Source organism: Ostrea edulis, chromosome 6 (genome assembly GCF_947568905.1).
Source record: "Ostrea edulis chromosome 6, xbOstEdul1.1, whole genome shotgun sequence".
Classification (NCBI taxonomy): domain Eukaryota; kingdom Metazoa; phylum Mollusca; class Bivalvia; order Ostreida; family Ostreidae; genus Ostrea; species Ostrea edulis.
In genome coordinates, this window is record NC_079169.1 from 54,324,897 (window position 1) to 54,344,184 (window position 19,288).

Genomic DNA, 19,288 nt, shown 5'->3' on the forward strand with positions numbered 1-19,288 from the left:
AAATCGGCTGCTAAATTTGAAATATCCTAAACTAGTTCAAAAGAAATGCACGGAAATTGTAATATGAAATATTTTATTTAAAATTGGAAACAAAATTAAAAAACAATTTAATTTGAACACTTGCTTTAAAAAAGAGTTAATGCATGTACTATCATTTGTGTAAGAGCACTTTTAAAAGAGTTTTCATAGAAAATTATAAATGTATGAAATATTCATATTTTAGGTTTCATCATCATCAATCCCGCGACGGGTGACGTCGTTGGGGAGGCAAGAGGGATGAAGCATCAGAGACCCTTCTCCACTCGGTTCTGTCTTGGGTCGTTGTGATGAGTACTGGCATGGATAGTGTGGTCCACTCCTTCACATTATCTGTCCAACTTTTCCTTTGTCGGCCGCGGCAGCGTCCATCCTCTACGGTGCCCTGTTGTACGGTCTTTGCGAGGTTGTCGTGACGTACGACATGACCAAACCAGGCCATCTTGCGTCTCTTGACCATCTGTAGGAGGGTTTCTTGGGAGGCCACCAGGCTGGTGACCTTGTCTCTGACGAACTCATTGGTTTTGTGCTCCCAGTAGTGGATGCCGAGCAGTTTCCGCAGGCGCTTGTTTTCAAAAGCCTGGACTTTCCTATCGGTCTTAGCCAGCATTGTCCATGTCTCACATCCGTACAGGAGGATGGAGATTACGAGAGACCTGTATAGCCTGTACTTTGTGTGGAAGCTGATGCTGCTCTTCCATATTCTATTTAGCCTCGCCATCGCTGATGTTGCTGTGGCTATCCTGATTCGGATCTCTCTAGTGCAGGTGCCATCTTTGTATAGCGTTGCACCCAGGTATTTGAAGCCTGTCACTTCCTCTAAGGTCTCTCCGTTCACATTGATGTTTACATTGATGTCGCTTGTGCTTTTGACCATCACTTTGAACTTTTCTGTGCTGACCTTCATGCCATAGGTCCCTGCACTGTTCACCAATCTGTTGGTATGAAATATTCATATTTTAGGTTTCAACATTGGATATATCCGGTAAAACTTGCAGCAGTAGTTAACATAATTCATTTTAAAATCAGCAGTGCGCCTCAAAAAAATCTGAAGCTTACAAGTGCTACAACAGCCCCCGGAGCCCCCATCAAAGCGAACTGGGGACCTAAAAGCGACCAACAGACCCCTTGTCTCTCAAACTTTTTCCACGTCCCTCTAAATTGAAATCATATATCCGTTCATGCTTATAGGGCAATTATAAAAATGTTGACCTACCATCATGATGGTATGCAAATGAAGCAAACATGAATATTATTAGATTCTGGAGTTCAATGGATTGCAGAAACCATACAAGCTTTAGAAACGTGCTGAATGTGACATAGAGTTTATAGATAGAAAGCAATGGACAAGGGGTATATGGACATCTACGGAACTATGTGTCACGTAATGATGGTGATATTTATTTGCTATTGCGCATGTCTGCAACTCTGATTTGCACGTCGCGGATTTTAAACAAAGTAATAACCAAAATATACATGTTTATAGATATTAGCAGTTGTACCAAATTTCTTTCGTTTTATGGATTTATTTATAGAATTACTAACTGGAAACTCACATTGAGTTGCTTCTATATTTTACACGCTGCCATTCCGGGGAGTACTTGTTGCAAAATCTTCGTATAAAGTCGTAAATCAACGATATTTGTTTGACAATAGATAAAAATGAAACTATTGATTACAATAATAAAGATTGTTTTCACTATATATTTTAAAATAATTTTATTCAGAACTTTTATAAGTGGAACTGGTAAGGAATAAGTCTACCGAAACAATAAAAAATGATTTCTCATTTTCCCATGCACACTTTCTGGAATGAGAGTACCAAACCCCCGGATGCGTAACCCGAACGCAGTTTACCAAAGATTGAGCGGAGGTATAAATGTCTAGGTGTGGCGTGATTGGCTAATATCAAGAGTGAAATTATATGGAATTAAAAGAAATGATGAAAAAATTCGAGAAATGACTGAGGAAATTACCATGGTAGGGGTGGGTTTGAAATGAAGGGTGTAATTTACTGCAGATTGCTATGTGTTATAAAAAAGTACAAATATGACCTATAAAAGCAACGGGACCCTATAAATTTTCTGTCGTTTTTAGCTCACCTGAGCTGGAAGCTCAAATGAGCTTTTCTGATCGCCTGTTGTCCTTCGTCTGTCCGTCTTCTGTCAGTCCGTCTGTACACTTTTTACATTTTCATCTTCTTCTCCAGAACCACTGGGCTAATTATAACCAAACTTGGCCAAAAGCATCCTTGGGTAAAGAGCTTTCAAGTTTGTTCAAATGAAGGGCCATGCCCCCTTCAAAGGGGAGATAATCACAAAAGTGCAAAAATAGAGCGGGGTTATTAAAACTCTTCTTCTCAAGAACCACTGGGCCAGAAGAGCTGAAATTTACATGAAAGCTTCCTGACATAGTGCAGATTCAAGTTTGTGAAAATGATAGCCCCGGGGGTTGGATGTGGCCACAATAGGGGATCAAATTTTTACTTGAAAGTATATAGGAAAAATCTTTAAAAATCTTTTTCTCAAGAACCACTGGGCCAGAAGAGCTGAAATTTACATGAAAGCTTCCTGACATAGTGCAGATTCAAGTTTGTGAAAATGATAGCCCCGGGGGGTAGGATGGGGCCACAATAGGGAATGAAAGTTTTACATATAAATATATAGGGAAAATCTTTAACAATTCTTCTCAAAAACTACAGCGCCAGGAAAGTGGAAATCTACATGAAAACTTTCTGACATAGTGCATATTCAAGTTTGTTAAAATCATGGCCCCCGGGGGTAAGATGGGGCGACAATAGGGGATCAAAGTTTTACATACAAATATATCGGGAAAATCTTGAAAAATCTTCTTCTCAACAACTACTGAGCCAGAAAAGCTGAGATTTACATGAAAGCTTCCTGTCATAGTGCATATTCAAGTTTGTTAAACTCATGACCCCTGGGGTTAAGATGGGGCCGCAATAGGGGATCAAAGTTTTACATAACTAATAAATAGAAAAAAAAATCTTTAAAAATTTTCTCCTTAAGAACCATTGGGCTAAAGAAGTTGACATTTGCACAAAGGCTTCCTGACATAGTGCAGATTGAAGTTTATAAAGATCATGGTCCCCGGGGGTAAGATGGGGTCACAGTAGGGGATCAACATTTTGCATGCAAATAAATCATGGCCCCCGGGAGTAGGTTGGGGCCACAATAGAGATCAAAGTTTTACGTGCGAATATATAGGGAAAATCTTTAAATATGAGCCAAGGTGATTCGGGTGAGCGATGTGGCCCATGGGCCTCTTGTTTATTAGCACTTGGAATGAACTTTGAAATGTTGACGGCCATTTGTCTAAAATCAATATAGTTAATTAGTGAGAGGGCCAGAAGTTAGTATTGAGGTCTATTGGAACACAATTGGTACTCTTTTCCCTATATAACACTACCACAACTAGACCGTCCGCTCCTGCGGCCGATAACCACCTGTCATTACCATTTAGACTTGTACGTATTCATTTTATCATTGACAGTGGCGGATCTGGAAAAGAAATTACGGAGTTGCAACCTCTCCTTTTGTGGAATTTTTTTCTAAAGTCTCCAGGAGGGGGCGGAAAAGGGTACCATCTTGGATCGCAAACCCCTTTGATTTTTTTCTGGATCCGCTCCTGATTGGTACTCTGTTAAAAAAAACTAGGGTAAAAGGGAATGTTGAAATTGAGGATTACTGGACTGGGTTGCTCATTAAGAACCTGGTTAAATTTCACCACTGGTTAAGCTTAACCAAGGTTTTGAGCAATTCGTCCCGGTGGATTGATTGATTGATTGTATCTTGCTTAACGTCTCACTCGAGAATTTTTCACTCATATGGAGACGTCAACAAGACTGGTGAAGGGCTTCAAATTTAGGCCTATGCTCGGCGATTACAGCCATTGAGCAGTGAGGGTTCTTTAGCGTGCCACACCTACTGTGACACGGGTCATCTGTTTTTAATAACGTAATCTCCGAGGACCCGTCACATTCACATCTTATGCCGAGCACTGTCACTACCTGTTTTATCACTCCCTGTTTTAACGACTTGGGTGTGTCGCGGCCGGGATTCGAACCCCGGGCCTTCTGCATGCGGGGCGAACGCTCTAACCACTCGCCACCGCGGCGGTCGGTCTTGGTGGAATAATGGATGATGTTATATCTGAATACAGTGTGTGTGGAGATAATGGATGATGTTATATCTAAATACAGTCTGTCTGGGGATAATGGATGGGGTTATATCTGAATACAGTGTATCTCCGGTCATCTTGTGGTAGGTTTGAATCCCCTTGGATGTTTCTTTTAAAAGGACATTAAATGTTACCAATGAAAACATCTCGCCTTCATGGTATTTTTAATCATCAGTGACTTTTTATAGGGTTACCCAAGGCGTGTCTGTTAAGGGAGTGTTTAAAAAAGATTCTTATATCCTTTCGTTTACATTTTTAAAATGAGCTGTTATAAATCAAAAATAAAAATAGTTTTGCAATTTGCAATAACTTACGAGTTGTATTTGGGAATGTTATAGTGTTCAAGAAGCGTGTTCGACATTGCTTTTTTGTGACAAAATTTGAAATATGATACACATGCAGATATCGCTCCAAACCACACATCAAATGATTTTCAAGTCGAGTACAAGCTGCTCCCAATACAGAATACGGCGAAAACAATAAACCAGCTGCCTACCTGTCTGTTAACGAACAATGAACATGTATAGTGAGTGCTAAAATGAACATGTATAGTGAGTGCTAAAATGAACATGTATAGTGAGTGCTAAAATGAACATGTATAGTGAGTGCTAAAAGCTTCGCCCCCGTCATATTTCATGTCCATAGAGATAGTATGATCAATTCTTTATTCACTCAAAACCAGACCACTGGGACACATAAGGTACAAACACTTACATACATACATAAAGGTTACATGTAAGGCTTACTAATAGACAAATATATGTTGAATAATAAATGGATATACAGACATGTAGATGTAGCTCAGGAAGAGCAGGAGGCATTTTAAAAAAATCTTCAGAATTTTCTCCAAAATTCTTCAGAATTTTCTCCCTATCATTTTTAAAAACACTACCACATTGTTTGAATTCATCAGTTCATTAAACTTAATAGTGTTGGTCTTTTTACAAAACAATCTGTCGGTTGAAAAATGTGAACGTTCCAAGACATAACGAAATTCATCACCAATACTTTTGCAATCACACATTGCATATGTTCTTAAACTTCTCTCTATATGTAGAAAATTTTAAAAAAAAATTTAAACACCCATATCGTAAGGTACGACAGTAAGGTATTCTGACGTCATTACAACCATATGTCATATTCAACATCCTTGAGGCATTCAGGAGGTTAGGATACATTCCTCTGAGAAAACCTGTCCTTGAATCTATTCTACGTTAATTAACCAATGAATGAAACATGCATTTACTCGAAAGACGGTGCTCTTGTTTTCTTTATTGCTAAGTTTATTTATTAAATTCCAGAAAGTTTTTGGGATTGTCATAAAAAATGCTTATTTAAATATCCGAGTTTACATAGTTTCCTATTTCACAGTGGAGTCCTTCGGAAACAGACAAAACTTATACAGAATGAATACGTCTTTTTTATTATTATTATTATCATTTCGTAAATTAGTTTCATATATTCTGTTAATTACTGAACTTTGTTTTTACGATATATACATATGTGTAAAATATTGTTATTAGTATTGTCCGAGATACTATAGAAAAGATTACGCAACAAAACACGTGTAAACTTTTCATACTAAAAAAAAAAGAAGGTAAAATTGGCTAAGTATTCAAAATGTTAAAGAATAATCTAGCGTAAGCCAAGAATATTATCAAAGGGATTTAACGGCCCGCTTAAGGGTACAGGATACTTAAATTAAGATAAACTTTTGAAGAAATAATAATAAGATAGAAGCTTCAGAGGGTAAAACATATTGTTAAACGCGAAACATTCTGGTTCGTTGTTTTCTCTTTCTTCGTAAACCCTAAGTACATGTAAGTATGCGTGACGTCAGAACTGGGAGGTTTCGCCATTGGGACAACGAGGGCAGACCGTGTTAAACAATTACTGTGGGTTAATTAATTATCAATTACACTCCGATTAACCTTGTTCTTCTAGCCGCGAATTGGGGCTTTACTCCACTTTTAAATGTTTGTCTCCTAAATGACGTTGAATTCGTTTGAATTTCGTTTTATTTTTCCAAAAGGAAAAAAATAATTCATCGGTATAACAACTTATTTACTTATTTTTGATGTTGAGTCAATATCCTATGAGGTGGTAAAGTGAAATAAATTCACCTAACTGCTTCTGTTTTGCTGCTTTTTCCGTCAATGATCCGTAAGTCAACATCTATATATTGGTAGTTTTAATTTCACATTTAGTTGAAGTCGGCAGGGAGAGGAAAATACGATTTTACTTTTTCAAAGGATCGCCGTAAAGTGTCTCCGCCCAGCTGGTGCAATTAATGAAAATCGGCCATCTTTTCCACACGTGCTGATAGTGTTTCGTCTTTTAAGCGAGAGAGAGAGAGTAAAATCGAGTCTAAGACAGGCTGTTCCCGAACTTTGTCAATCCAAACATTAATCACGATAACTGTCAGGGGATTACCAGGGGAGGTAACATGGCAGGGACTGGGCTCTAACAATGTCGCTCAGGTCAAGGATCAATAGCTGAAGCCGCGGATGTTCCGTCTATTGTGAGAGGTGAGTCTTTATTGTGTTCCTAATTTCCATTGTCATTTTAATCTAGTCTTGAAGTTTTCTACTGAAAATACAGTATTTACATCATAGTACAAAATCAACTTCCAATTCACATTTTGGGGAAGTGTGCATTAAGGGGAGGAGACACGCGTATTTTTAATATGAAGTTACATCTTTTTCATAGAATATAAAAAAAAGGTTAATTTGAAAATATATTTCTCTAAGGCTCAATGATAACACACAAATTGTGATAATTAACTAGATAAAATGTACCTATTCAAACCAATGAATGGTTAATCTTAAATTTTCTAGATTGTATATAATCTTCATTTTTTTTTTAGAAGTTCTGCTGGAGAGAGAGAGAGTGAGAGAGAGCGAGAGAGAGAGAGAAAGAGAAAAGATGTTGGGACGTTGACCACTCTAATGGAAACTCGAACTCTCTATCACTCTCTCATCCAAATGAACGGTTGCTTTAATTAATTAGGTTAGGTTAATTACCCTATACATGTACGTATCTACTGGTATATAATTGATATACAGTGTATAGAATTTACTTGACAACTGCATGGTGTCCTAGAGCGTTAAGCTATTTGTTGTTAAATTCTTCTTTCTTTTTTTTTTTTCTTTTTTTTTTTTTTTGTAAGCTGTGAAATCGCAATGTCGAAATATCAGCTGAATCGTCTCACTAAATTTTATTTGAATTACTATTTCAAACAATAAACAATATCATTGAACGTTTTTACCAATTTTCAAAAAAATCAACAAGATCATACATGTACATACATACATTTGTGTCCGATTCATTATTACCTTGTTTCCGGACGTATACTATTTATTAATAATAAACATTATCATAAATCCTTTTCCGGCATTCTTTGACATTAATGTACACCACTTTCCGCAACCTCCGACCAGCTCAATATATTCCGTCACGCTACAACACCGCTACCGTACTCCCGTCTTTACCTAGGGTCATTTTTAAAAGAAATCATTTACGGTGATGTCTTTGTCAGGAATTTTGGATGCATCATCCCCAGGTCCACAACTTCCTGTGATCCAATGGAGAGCTATGAGCACCCCATAGCGCTTGCCTCACTCAGAATTAACCCCACCCCACCCTATCCCCTCCCTCAAACTTATACCGAGTTGCTTACCGCCGATAAAAGGACACAAAACAATTCATTTTATCTTATTTTTCGATTAAAGCAATACTAACTGTCATTCTGGTGTCGAAAATTTTTGTTGCAAAATTGTGATTTGCTATTTCAAAGACAGAAACAAAAAAGATTTATAAACTTCCGTTAGAAAACCTATCCAAATGTTCTGCATGAAGCAAAATTATTGTCTTCCCGTACAAATATATGTTTTTATTATATACTTTCGATTTCATCTCTTCTTTTTTCTTTAAAAGTTTGCAGGCATATATCACACCATCGTCGGTTACCCACGGGTGCTTCTATTCGATTGTCTCCATCATATCACAGGTGCTTGTGGACAGGACTTCCGGTACCCCCCTTCTTTTATTTTTAAATGTTCAATTCCTTGGGTATTTCGGACGTATTTTTGATAAAATATGTAACTTCAGAGTTTATCTATTTCAATGGAATACACAAATCTCGCATAGAAACCGTTTTTAAAAATGTCATATCACCGATCATAATATATTATTTAAAAATAAAAGAAGGGGGGTACCGGAAGTCCTATCCACAAGCACCTGTGCATCATATGAGGGAGCGTGAGTGGACTCAAAACCGTGGTTTGCGACGATGATATCACACGATATGCCCGGAAACATTCCGGCCCGCAAACATTACGTCACAATCAAATTTCTACGCCGTTAATTTTCAAATTTTTCGTGTTTTTCATCTTTTACTCAGTTAAACCGATAAAGTTATTGTTAAAAATAAAATTATTGTTAGTTTCTAAATGAAATTGAAAGTATATAATAAAAAGGTTATAGACTTTGTATGGGAAATATGACGACCTCGTTTTTTGTCGCGAACGGACCTCGCAAGCTTGGTCCGTCTGCGCGCCAAAAAACTCGGTCGTCATATTTTCCCATACAAAGTCTATAACCTATAATTATATAATGCTATACATTCAATAGAACCGAAATCTTTATTTTGATAAAATCTTAAACTAAGTTTTAATTTTATTAATGACTATGGTTAAAGTTATATACAAAACTATCATAATAGCACATTTTACAGCAAAATAAAGTGTTCAGATTTAAAGCTAATATCTAACTTTAAAAAACAGCAAACTTTCAACTTGACATAAGTTCTACGAATCAATAAAAAGCAACAAGTTATATTTTTAATGCATGTATATATTCTAAAAACTTTTATTACATAATGATGGGAGATATGTTAGCAATGGAGATATGGGGTAATTTCGCTGCATATGCAAATTAACCTATTCAGCCGTTGTTTCTATTCCTCCATAATACAAACAACGCGACAATTTTTCCTTAAATAAGCATTTATATATCATACCTTACATCAAACCTCCCTCACTGACGGCTCAGGGGTAGATGCAATATTTTGGGAGTAGGGTGGAAAATGTTTGAAAAACAAGGAATGACATTGCAATGGGTCCAAGACAAAAACGAAAGGGCAGGAAATGGGAAGGTAAATGGACAGAGTGTAGTGTTAATATTTGTATTTCAAGAAATGTAACGCCAAATGGTCCCACTTTTAAGCATAAACTCTTTCATTATCAAGGGCGGATCCAGAGAGGGTCCAGGGGCTCCGGACCCCCCTTTTACAGACCAAAAAGTTTAAGAGTTATCAATTTTAATGATTATACGAGTCAAAATGATATGAAAGGCGGATACTTACATGTAAGTGCATCATTCAAAATGAACACCAGTATAACATTTAATTCTAGGATAAATAAGACGACACAGTGATACATATTTACGATATTTTCGTCAGATACAAGTACCACTTAAAGAATTCGTAAAAAGTATGTGTAACATAAAAGTTTTGTTTAAAAAGTAGAAAATTTGTAAGTGAAAAAGAAGTGCTAGGAAATGCACAGAATGCAATATTTTGCACAATTTACCTCAGAGCTTCTGGGGCCGCCCGGCCCATTGGGAGTAACCTTTAAATCAGCTTCTTTTTTATTTCATTGCCAAAATAAGGTCTGAGTGATTAGAACTTTGGAAATAAGTACTAAATAAATCAAACATTTTTATATCAAAATAGAACTGTCTCAAGATATCCCCTAATATGTGTACCCAAGGAAAGGGGTGTAAATGGCGTACCTAAAAGATCAAGTGCTAGGACACCCCCCCCCCCTCCCTTCACAAATTCCCGGATCCGCCTATGATTATCATTACGACGTAGTATCTTATACACGTATGTACAACAATTGTATAGTGCAGGTTATTTCCTGGTCAGATCTCAAATACTGAAAACCATTCTTTAATTTGTAAATGAAGAGGGTTTTTACCTATCATTCCTATGTATTATTCAAATACCATATTTCTGACAGGGATGAATCTGTACATCAAAAAGAATCGTCAGCAATCAGAAATAAGTATTGTTGTTTGAAGTCTATCAATGGCCAACATAACACAACACTTTTAAATCCCGTTTTTATTTCATGTCGAACAGATACACAAGTAATCCCCCGTCACGTGATCACGGAGTTAATGCTGCTTATATTTATAAACGTATTTTGTGTACACTGAAACGCAGTCATGACAACCAACTCTCTCTCTCTCTCTCTCTCTCTCTCTCTCTCTCTCTCTCTCTCTCTCTCTCTCTGATCTCTCTCTCTCTCTCTCTCTCTCTCTCTCTCTCTCTCTCTCTCTCTCTCTCTCCAGAAATGGATTTCCATCGTTCTCACACATTATCTTATTCAATGAAATTAGAATGAAAGTGACATCATAGCTGAATGAATTGTTGGACTTAACAGCATCTGAGGACGTCCTGATTGGTCTGAAGGAGTCCTCACAACTGACAAGGACATGTGTCACGAAATCACCTCACTTCCTCACCGTGTCAATGTTTTTACTCTGTAGTAACGCACGCGTACTCTAATTTACAATCTATCATAATTAATAAATATCTTAATTAACATACAAATAAATCTAGTTGTTAATAAAGGAATTACTATCATGATGATGAACAACCCCCGCACAAATAAAAAACAAAACATTCATACTCTGTGAGTCCGGCTGCGGTTGAACTACCATTAGCTTATCATAAAATTTTGGTTTGTTTGGTTTCATGTTGTTTTCATCTAAATATGTAAATATTAATAGGGCTAAAGTATAAATTGAAGATGATGTTTTAGACGATATATTCTATTCTGCAAAGTACAATGTATCACAACGCATGTTTTTAGGTTTCAGTGGATTATTTCCCACGCGCTGGTAAGTTGATTTTCATTTCTAGAATAAAAAAGTAGAAAAATATCACTTGAAAAAGTTACATATTCTTTTCAAATGATTAATTTTCTTTTTAGAAAAATTGTTTCAAATTGAAGGCTTGCGATTGTGTATTAAAAAATCAAATGAAATTAATTAATTAGCAAATAATTAACAATTACATATAACTACCATTATGATTATCATTAGCTTACTATCATTACTAAGTGGAAGATTTTCTATTAAATAAATTTTATAAAATACACACGTACTATATGTATTTTCTCTCTGCCCTACTATTGCCTTATTGGTCTCTTCATCGTGGTGACATAGCCCAGCAATAGCTCCATCACTGCAGAAAATGATGCACCTTTTCGAGATCTCGGGTGAAATAAAAAAAAAAATTGAAAAATTGAAATTTTAAAAAAAGCGAAAGTGTACCTTAATCTCATTTACTCCTCCTTGGTTGTTCTCGATCAATTCTATATCATTGGAGGAAATCAGTTGGGGGGGGGGGGGGGGTACCAAACCCTGACTCGAACAACACCGAACAAACCCCCTAAATGCAACGTTGCGTTGAACCTGTGAATTTAGTTTCCATCGTTAAACACATAATTTTCTTTCTTGCAACCGCAGTTTCTATTTGTTTTAGAATGTTACCATTAAAACTATGCCTTTAAAGAATTTGGAAATGAGAGATGTTCACAGTAAACTTGACGTCTAATCAGGATCTGCTTTTAATATTATGTCTCTGATAAAACTGAACAGCGATGCTGCTTCTTAGGGTATACATTTCATCGATCAACATATGCATGTATGTAATACTGAATGAGCGCTTTCACATTCATAGCTTTGAGATCAAAGAACCTGATAAAGTTGACACCTTGTCCATCAAAATCCAATATGCCATATGCTTAAACTACAGCTTTTAACACATCAAGATTGCGCATTTAATCAGAGTAATGAAACGCAAGGGTGCATTAATGCAGTTGATGAGAACAATATATTGATTTGATGCGCGCTTCAAATCAATTATTGCTCTCATCTATTCAATTGATGAGCGCATATAAATGTGGTGGAATCATTGCTTGCAAAATTTAATTTGGAGCTCGGTATAAACAAGATAAATAATTTGATGATCTCTTTCATTTAATTGGAGATATCTTTAATCATTTACAACGACAAAGAATCATGCAATTCTTTTAAAGGGATCATTGTCGCAAATTGTACACCCCCCTCTCCGGGGGACTGGTGAATGACATGATAAAGATTATAGATTTCCCCACTTAAACTCTCTCTCTCTCTCTCTCTCTCTCTCTGAAAGATATTATTGCGTGCATCCATTGAATTATATCATTAATGCAGATGTCAAAGTGGGTAATAATAATTAATTTGAAGAAAGCAACAATTCAATTAATATGCAATACAATAAATGCAAATGAATTATAAAATGCACCAATATTCAATATATAGCCTATTACAAAGCGCATCAAATCAGCAGAATAAATAATGGTAACAAAGTATATTCTCATTAATGTGCGCATTAATTTAGATATGAAGATATCTTTGTCTATCTTTCATTGCATTGAACATTGCGTGCATCAATGAAGGGTCAAAAGTATTTCTGCACTGCTAATTTTCACTGTACATAGGCCCTATAATTCATTGAATGATACAATTTTTAAAGCACTGATAAAAATATTTCTAGCGCAGCCATCACTATACAATTTCACAAATCATGCATAATTGCCTAGATTTAAATCTTTTTTCTACACATGCATGCACTAGGGAATAGGGACCGGTCAATATTTATTGGGGAGTTGGGACCGGTGCAAAATGCGCTAGGACATACATTTTTTGGCTTACCTACTGATACTGATAGAGGTGTAAAATAACATAAATAGACCTATGAACATTTATCATGAATCTTTCAAGGGTGAATTCTGCATACATTCTGAAAATTTCATAATGATAACAGTAATCATAAATTGTTGATGAAGTTTTTAAGATATGAAAGTTGCAATGAATATAGATCTATATATATAATATAAAGTGAGAAATACTTTTGATCCTTTCAAAAGTGTATGATTATCATATGTTGTTGTGTACATCAAATGAATAATCTTCAATTATATTAGTTTAAATGTTATTTTGGTGCTCCATAAATACTGGAACTGTTTTTTATATGGTACAGATCTAATTCTAACCTGGGTTGCGTTCAAGATCGTAGCGCCTAGCCTAGTTGCTAGGCTAGATATAATTTATGGATTGGTCGAATGCCACTCGGTACACCTTGGTTTAGGGCCGAAATGACATCACAATCATTGTGATGACGTTATTTATTTTGTCTTCCGGTAGAATGTCAACAATGTGTTGTTTTCAATTTTTGCAGAATAAGTCATATTACAACATTGTTAAAAGGTGACTATAAGGAGAAAACCTTCCAAGATGTTGAACATTTCGAACATATCATCTGCAGCGAACATTTCATTGATGAATTCGACTCGAGCTCTGGCACATCATAACAAAAAATATGAAGCGGACCACAAATCACTCACCATCATATTCTTCATATTCTTTTCCTGTGCCTTGGGAGGTAAGTTGTATTTGCGGGACGTCATTACTTGTCTCAAAATCTGTATAGGCACGGAATTGGAGAATCTCGTCATTTTATAGGACCGATCTAAAGCCCGGCACTTCATTGACACTGCACTGTCGTTTAGTTAGTTTACTCTGCTAGATCTAGAGAATGGATGTTTCGGAGCGTTTAATGGGGGAAATCGTTGTTTTTTTTAATGAATTGGGCAAATTGGGTTTACTGGTTTTTCCCCATCCAAATAAAGTTTAACAACAATCATTTTAACATTTATATTTATTCAGGTCTTGATTCTATTCATGGACCTCCCCCCACCAGTTTATATTTTGCATTGAATAATATATTATGATATATTTTCATTTTCTAATTGCATTTGGAAAATATTGCTCATAAAATTTGGAAAACGGGTCACTTTTTGTTGTTGGGAATAGATCCAATATTCTAACTTTGAGTGGAGTGATGACCCAGTTTCTATGAGTACCTGTAGTAAGTAATTTGATGCTGGTTTGGCTGGCACCAGCCCCTCCACCACCTTAAATAGGATACCAACGTCAGTTCTTTTCTCCATTCCTGGATTGTTTAAAGATCTGGCTTTGACAACATCTTGGTAATGGTTCCATGGGTCCTCCTAGACTTGTAGTCAGGAGTTATGAAGGTGACTACCCAACATTAAATACATTCAAGTCTGTCTAAGCTTTACAAATGCAACCCTTTGCAAATCCAGCACTGCTAATAGTATTACATGTTGTTTACACTTAGGAGATCAATATCATCCCAAACATATGCATAGTATATTACTACCATTTTGAACTCTAAACAGCAATATCACATCATTATTATTACTGACTTCCTTTCAAAACACAAATTTACCAAATATAAATATCATCAGTATATTCCTTGTTCTTGACTCCTTATAAATCTTATTAGATAGCCAAATAGTTCAGTGGGTTAACAAGCTGGGTGTGGGTAAAGAGGGGGGGGGGGGATGTTAAAAATCTTGTCTATGCTTCTACTATGTGACCATAACATATTAAAATGATTTAATGGTGGTGTATGATAAAGTCTGACTTCTAACTGTATATGAGGGTTTCAAACTTAGGGTCTGTCTGTTGAAAATCTTGTCCTCGTGATACATCCTCCATATTCTGAACAAATTCAAATGAATTGGCATATGATAGGGTTTGACTTGTTAACATACATATGACGCAGGCTTTAAACTTTGGTTCTACCACTCAGGGATTGGGGATGTCTTTAGCAATTTTGCAGTACTAGAGTAGATCTAAGATGGTATCAACTGATGTATGTTTCTCCCTATCAAGCTCTAGTGAGACAGATCATTCACTGCCTGAAGATCCGGCTGCCCTACACCGTTGTATTGTTGGTCCTGGGAGTTCTGTTTGGCCTGCTGTCCTCCAACAATGCCACCATCCATGCATATGCTGGAGTGGTAGAGACTGACCCCCACCTCCTCCTATTTATATTTCTGCCTGTCCTAATTTTTGAGTCGGCGTTTGGGATGGAGGTCCATACATTTATGAAAACTTTCATTCAGGTGTTACTTTTGGCAATTCCTGGTTTGGGTAAGTGAAAATTTGAAGTTTAATGTTTTGCAGGTGTAAATCATTAGGTTTTGCAAAGATTTGAAATTTACTTATAATGTAAAAATATTTATCTAGATATACTTTTCATTTCTTGTTAAGAAAAACAAACCTGTAAGATACATATATGCACTTAACTCAGCATGATAATCAAATTCAAACCTGTACATGCATGGACTCAGATGTTATAAATTGTCTCCATTACAGCCATGGCTTCACTGTTCACTTGCCTTCTGGCCAGGTATTTATTTACGTATGAATGGGACTGGAACATAGGAATGATGTTTGGCTCTATTCTCAGTGCCACAGACCCTGTGGCCGTGGTGGCTTTACTCAGGGATTTAGGTAAGTCACCACTCAATATGTGTCTCCATTCTCAGGACCATAGACCACATAGCTGTGGTGGCTCTGTTCAGAGACTTAGGTAACACTCAATATGTGTCTCCATTCTCAGGGCCAGATTATTTTTGCTGTAGTGGTACAGCTCAAAGAACTTGGTATTAGTCACCACTCAATATTTGTTTTCGTTCTTCAGAACTATGGACCCTGTGGTTATGGTGGTCTGCTCATACAGCTTTATAGGCACTAACCAATAAGTGGCTCCATTCTTTATGTTACAGACCCTGCTCATAAAGCTTGCTGAGTTACCACACCCTTCAGTTTATAATTCCAGAACCATGCCATAGTTGTACTCTTCTTATGCCATGTAATGTGATATTTTGTTACCAATCAGGTGCATCCAAACAGTTGGCTATGGTGGTTGAAGGAGAATCATTGGTCAATGACGGAACAGCCATTGTGTTCTATAATGTCTTTGTTCAACTGGCCACATCAGAAAAAGGACTTACTGGTAGGGAATAAGACCTTATTGTTGGTGTTAACACAGATTATAGTGAAAATGATTTTTGTTGTTGTTGGAATCTTTCATACATTATTTGAAATTTTGAAAATGGACGCTCTATGTTATATTCTTTAAATTTATAATGCATATACAGATTTAGGTAAGACTATACTTATACTTTTAAAATCTTACATGTACATGCATGAGAGAAAGAGAGAGAGAGAGAGAGAGAGAGAAAGAGAGAGAGAGAGAGAGATTATTTCCTCAAAAGTTTTAGGCTCTCATTCTGGTGGTGGTTTTTTAAAATTAGTTTTCTTCAGACACTAGATAGTATATTTCAAGTGTGATGGTATAACACTATGTAAAGCAAGTGCAATAATAATTCTTACCTAAACGGGTGTTTCATATATGACATTTTCTATGGCTAATCAAAGATGTGAATCCATATAGCTACTGTTTAAATTCAAGCTTCAATAATGCATTAACAGCCTTTCTAATTCTAGGAGGAGAGATTGTTGTGAAATTCTTGCAAGTTGCCCTAGGGGGCCCTCTGTGGGGATTCTTCACTGCAAAGATCACTTTGTTCTGTCTTTCTCGGGTGTTTAATGATGCCTTGGTGGAAATTACTATCACTTTAGCTTCCACTTACCTAACTTTCTATGTAGGTAAGTCTTCACCCACCTCACCTAAAGTTACACCTACCTAATACATGGGTAAGTCAGCACCTAACTCACACAAGTCTACACCTACATAACTAACAGATAAATCTACACCTGACTCACACAAGTCTACACCTACATAACTAACAGATAAATCTACACCTGACTCACACAAGTCTACACCTACATAACACAGATAAATCTACACCTAACTCACACAAGTCTACACCTACATAACACAGATAAATCTACACCTGACTCACACAAGTCTACACCTACATCATAACTCACAGATAAATCTACACCTGACTCACACAAGTCTACACCTACATAACTCACATATAAATTGACATCTAACTCACACAAGTCTACACCTACATAACACAGATAAATCTACACTTAACTCACACACCTACATAACTTACAGATAAATCTACACCTGACTCACACAAGTTTACACCTACATAAATTAATACACATGTAAGTCTACACTTACATAAGGCCTCCTTTTAAAAAAATTCCATTTGCCCTCTCCTGACCAACCAACAAACAAAAGCCTCCAAAAAGCAATAATTTTGTAGTATAGGAGAAAGGAGAAAATATATGGCTGGATTGGGAATCAAACCCAGGACCCTGGCATTATTAGTCAGGTGCTCTAACCACTGAGCTATCCAGGCCGATATCCATGGGCCCTATAGCCCTAACTGCTATATTCCTCCCTCCTTTAATTTGTCTTTGCCCTCAAAGACATACAACCCAGATTCTTTTTACCCCTGGCAGGACAACCCACAGTGCAGAGGTGGTCAATGGCACCAGCTGTATTATAGGAGAGGAAAAAATTTGTGGCTGGTCCAGGAATCGAGCTGGGATAGCTCATTGGTTAGAGCACCTGACTAGTAATATAAGGGGCCCGGGTTCGATTCCCAGTCCAGCCATATATTTTCTCTTCTATACTACAGCTGGTGCCGTTGACCACCTCTGCACTGCAGGTTGTCCTGCCAGGGGCAAAAACAATCTGGCTTGTTTATCTTCGAAGGCAAAGACAAAGTAAAGGAAAGAGGAATGTAGTAGGGATAAACGGACTGTGGATATTGTTCTGGATAGTTGTAATAGTGTGGGTTGTATAGGTATATAAAGTAAACAACACAACACCAATGGTAGGGTTCTATCAGAGTTTGTATTCTTTTCTAATTAACTCTGAAATATATAACAAGAATATCACATATAATATATATCATGAATTAAAACATATAGTATAAAAATATCAACAAAGAAAACTCATTTGCTCAGCACAGTTTACAACCAAGAGTTATTCCCCTTAATAGTGCTTATAAAGATATATTTGACTATTGATTACTATATGGTATAAATAATAAATAGATTTATCTTACTTGATTATTGCACTTAAGTAATCATAGACTAAATAATCAACTTGATAAGAATATTCAGAACTTATCATAATGCAAAGAATATACAAAAAAAAATGCAAAGTCATACCTATGTGTGACACAGAGCCAAATTTCTGGTCAGGTCCAGAATATTCTATATGCTGGTAATAAATCTATATAGAAATAATGAAATATCAAATACTTGTGTGAAACTAATGTTACATTACTTATTCACACAAGGAAATCATAAAAAGTAAAAATAGCTGAATACAACTCGAACACTCTGACATTCACACATAACATATTTAAACTACTACATTTGATTCAATCATGATTTATAGTTTTAATATACATTCATACTGATATACATTTTACTCTTTAGTTGTAATTGATAACTTAAAGATAATGTAGAAATGCATATGATCACTCTTACTCAATTACTATCATAGAAAATGCATAAAATCTAACTATTCAGCAAATGTGTTAATTCAAAGTAAGCACATGTACTTTGAATTATATATGATCATAAAAACTCAAAAGAAAGTCATATTTACTTACAGTCGAATTGTACTAAGAAAATCTTCTAGAAAACACTTCTATACTCTTAGAAGACAATTCAAAATGTGAACAATAGTAAAGAGAGGGAACTTAGACAACCAATGAAATTGGAGAGTTCTATATTCTATAAATATTTACATGGTGCTATTACTGACCATTATGATCTCATAATCTATAAATAACTTTAGAGATATTTGCATATACTATTAAGTTGTACATAAAATAAATTAAAAGTAAAGACAACTTTTGTCATGTACTAATCTTCATAATCTAAATAATGAAATAATATATTTACTTTAGAAAAATATCACCCTGTCACAAGAGCACCTGACTAGTAATGCAGGGATCCTGGGTTCAGTTCCTGGTGCAGCCAAAGAGTTTTTCCTTTTCTGCAATTTTTTTAAACACTCCAGAATCTTCTCATTTGACCATTGCTCAAATTCTGTGATTCTTATCACTAACGATTCTGCTGATTTCTATCATCCATGATACTAAGCATCGATTTTCAT

General features: G+C 36.1%; 1 protein-coding gene across 12 annotated transcripts in view; it reads left to right on the forward strand.

The window, feature by feature from the left end:
* The first annotated feature begins 13,523 nt into the window (after positions 1-13,523).
* LOC125646084 (sodium/hydrogen exchanger 10-like) overlaps positions 13,524-19,288 on the forward strand; it is a 30,728-nt gene continuing 24,963 nt past the window's right edge. For 5 of the 12 annotated variants that reach the window (XM_056140045.1, XM_056140046.1, XM_056140040.1 and 2 more), the window contains exons 1-5: positions 13,527-13,735; positions 15,055-15,315; positions 15,541-15,678; positions 16,067-16,183; positions 16,678-16,839. In XM_056140045.1, coding sequence (XP_055996020.1) covers positions 13,588-13,735; positions 15,055-15,315; positions 15,541-15,678; positions 16,067-16,183; positions 16,678-16,839 — 826 coding nt within the window. In that variant the 5' untranslated portion in view covers positions 13,527-13,587. Of the gene's footprint in view, positions 13,736-15,054; positions 15,316-15,540; positions 15,679-16,066; positions 16,184-16,677; positions 16,840-19,288 lie in introns of all 12 variants that reach the window. The other 7 variants (XM_056140050.1, XM_056140042.1, XM_056140049.1 and 4 more) reach the window with 6 other exon arrangements.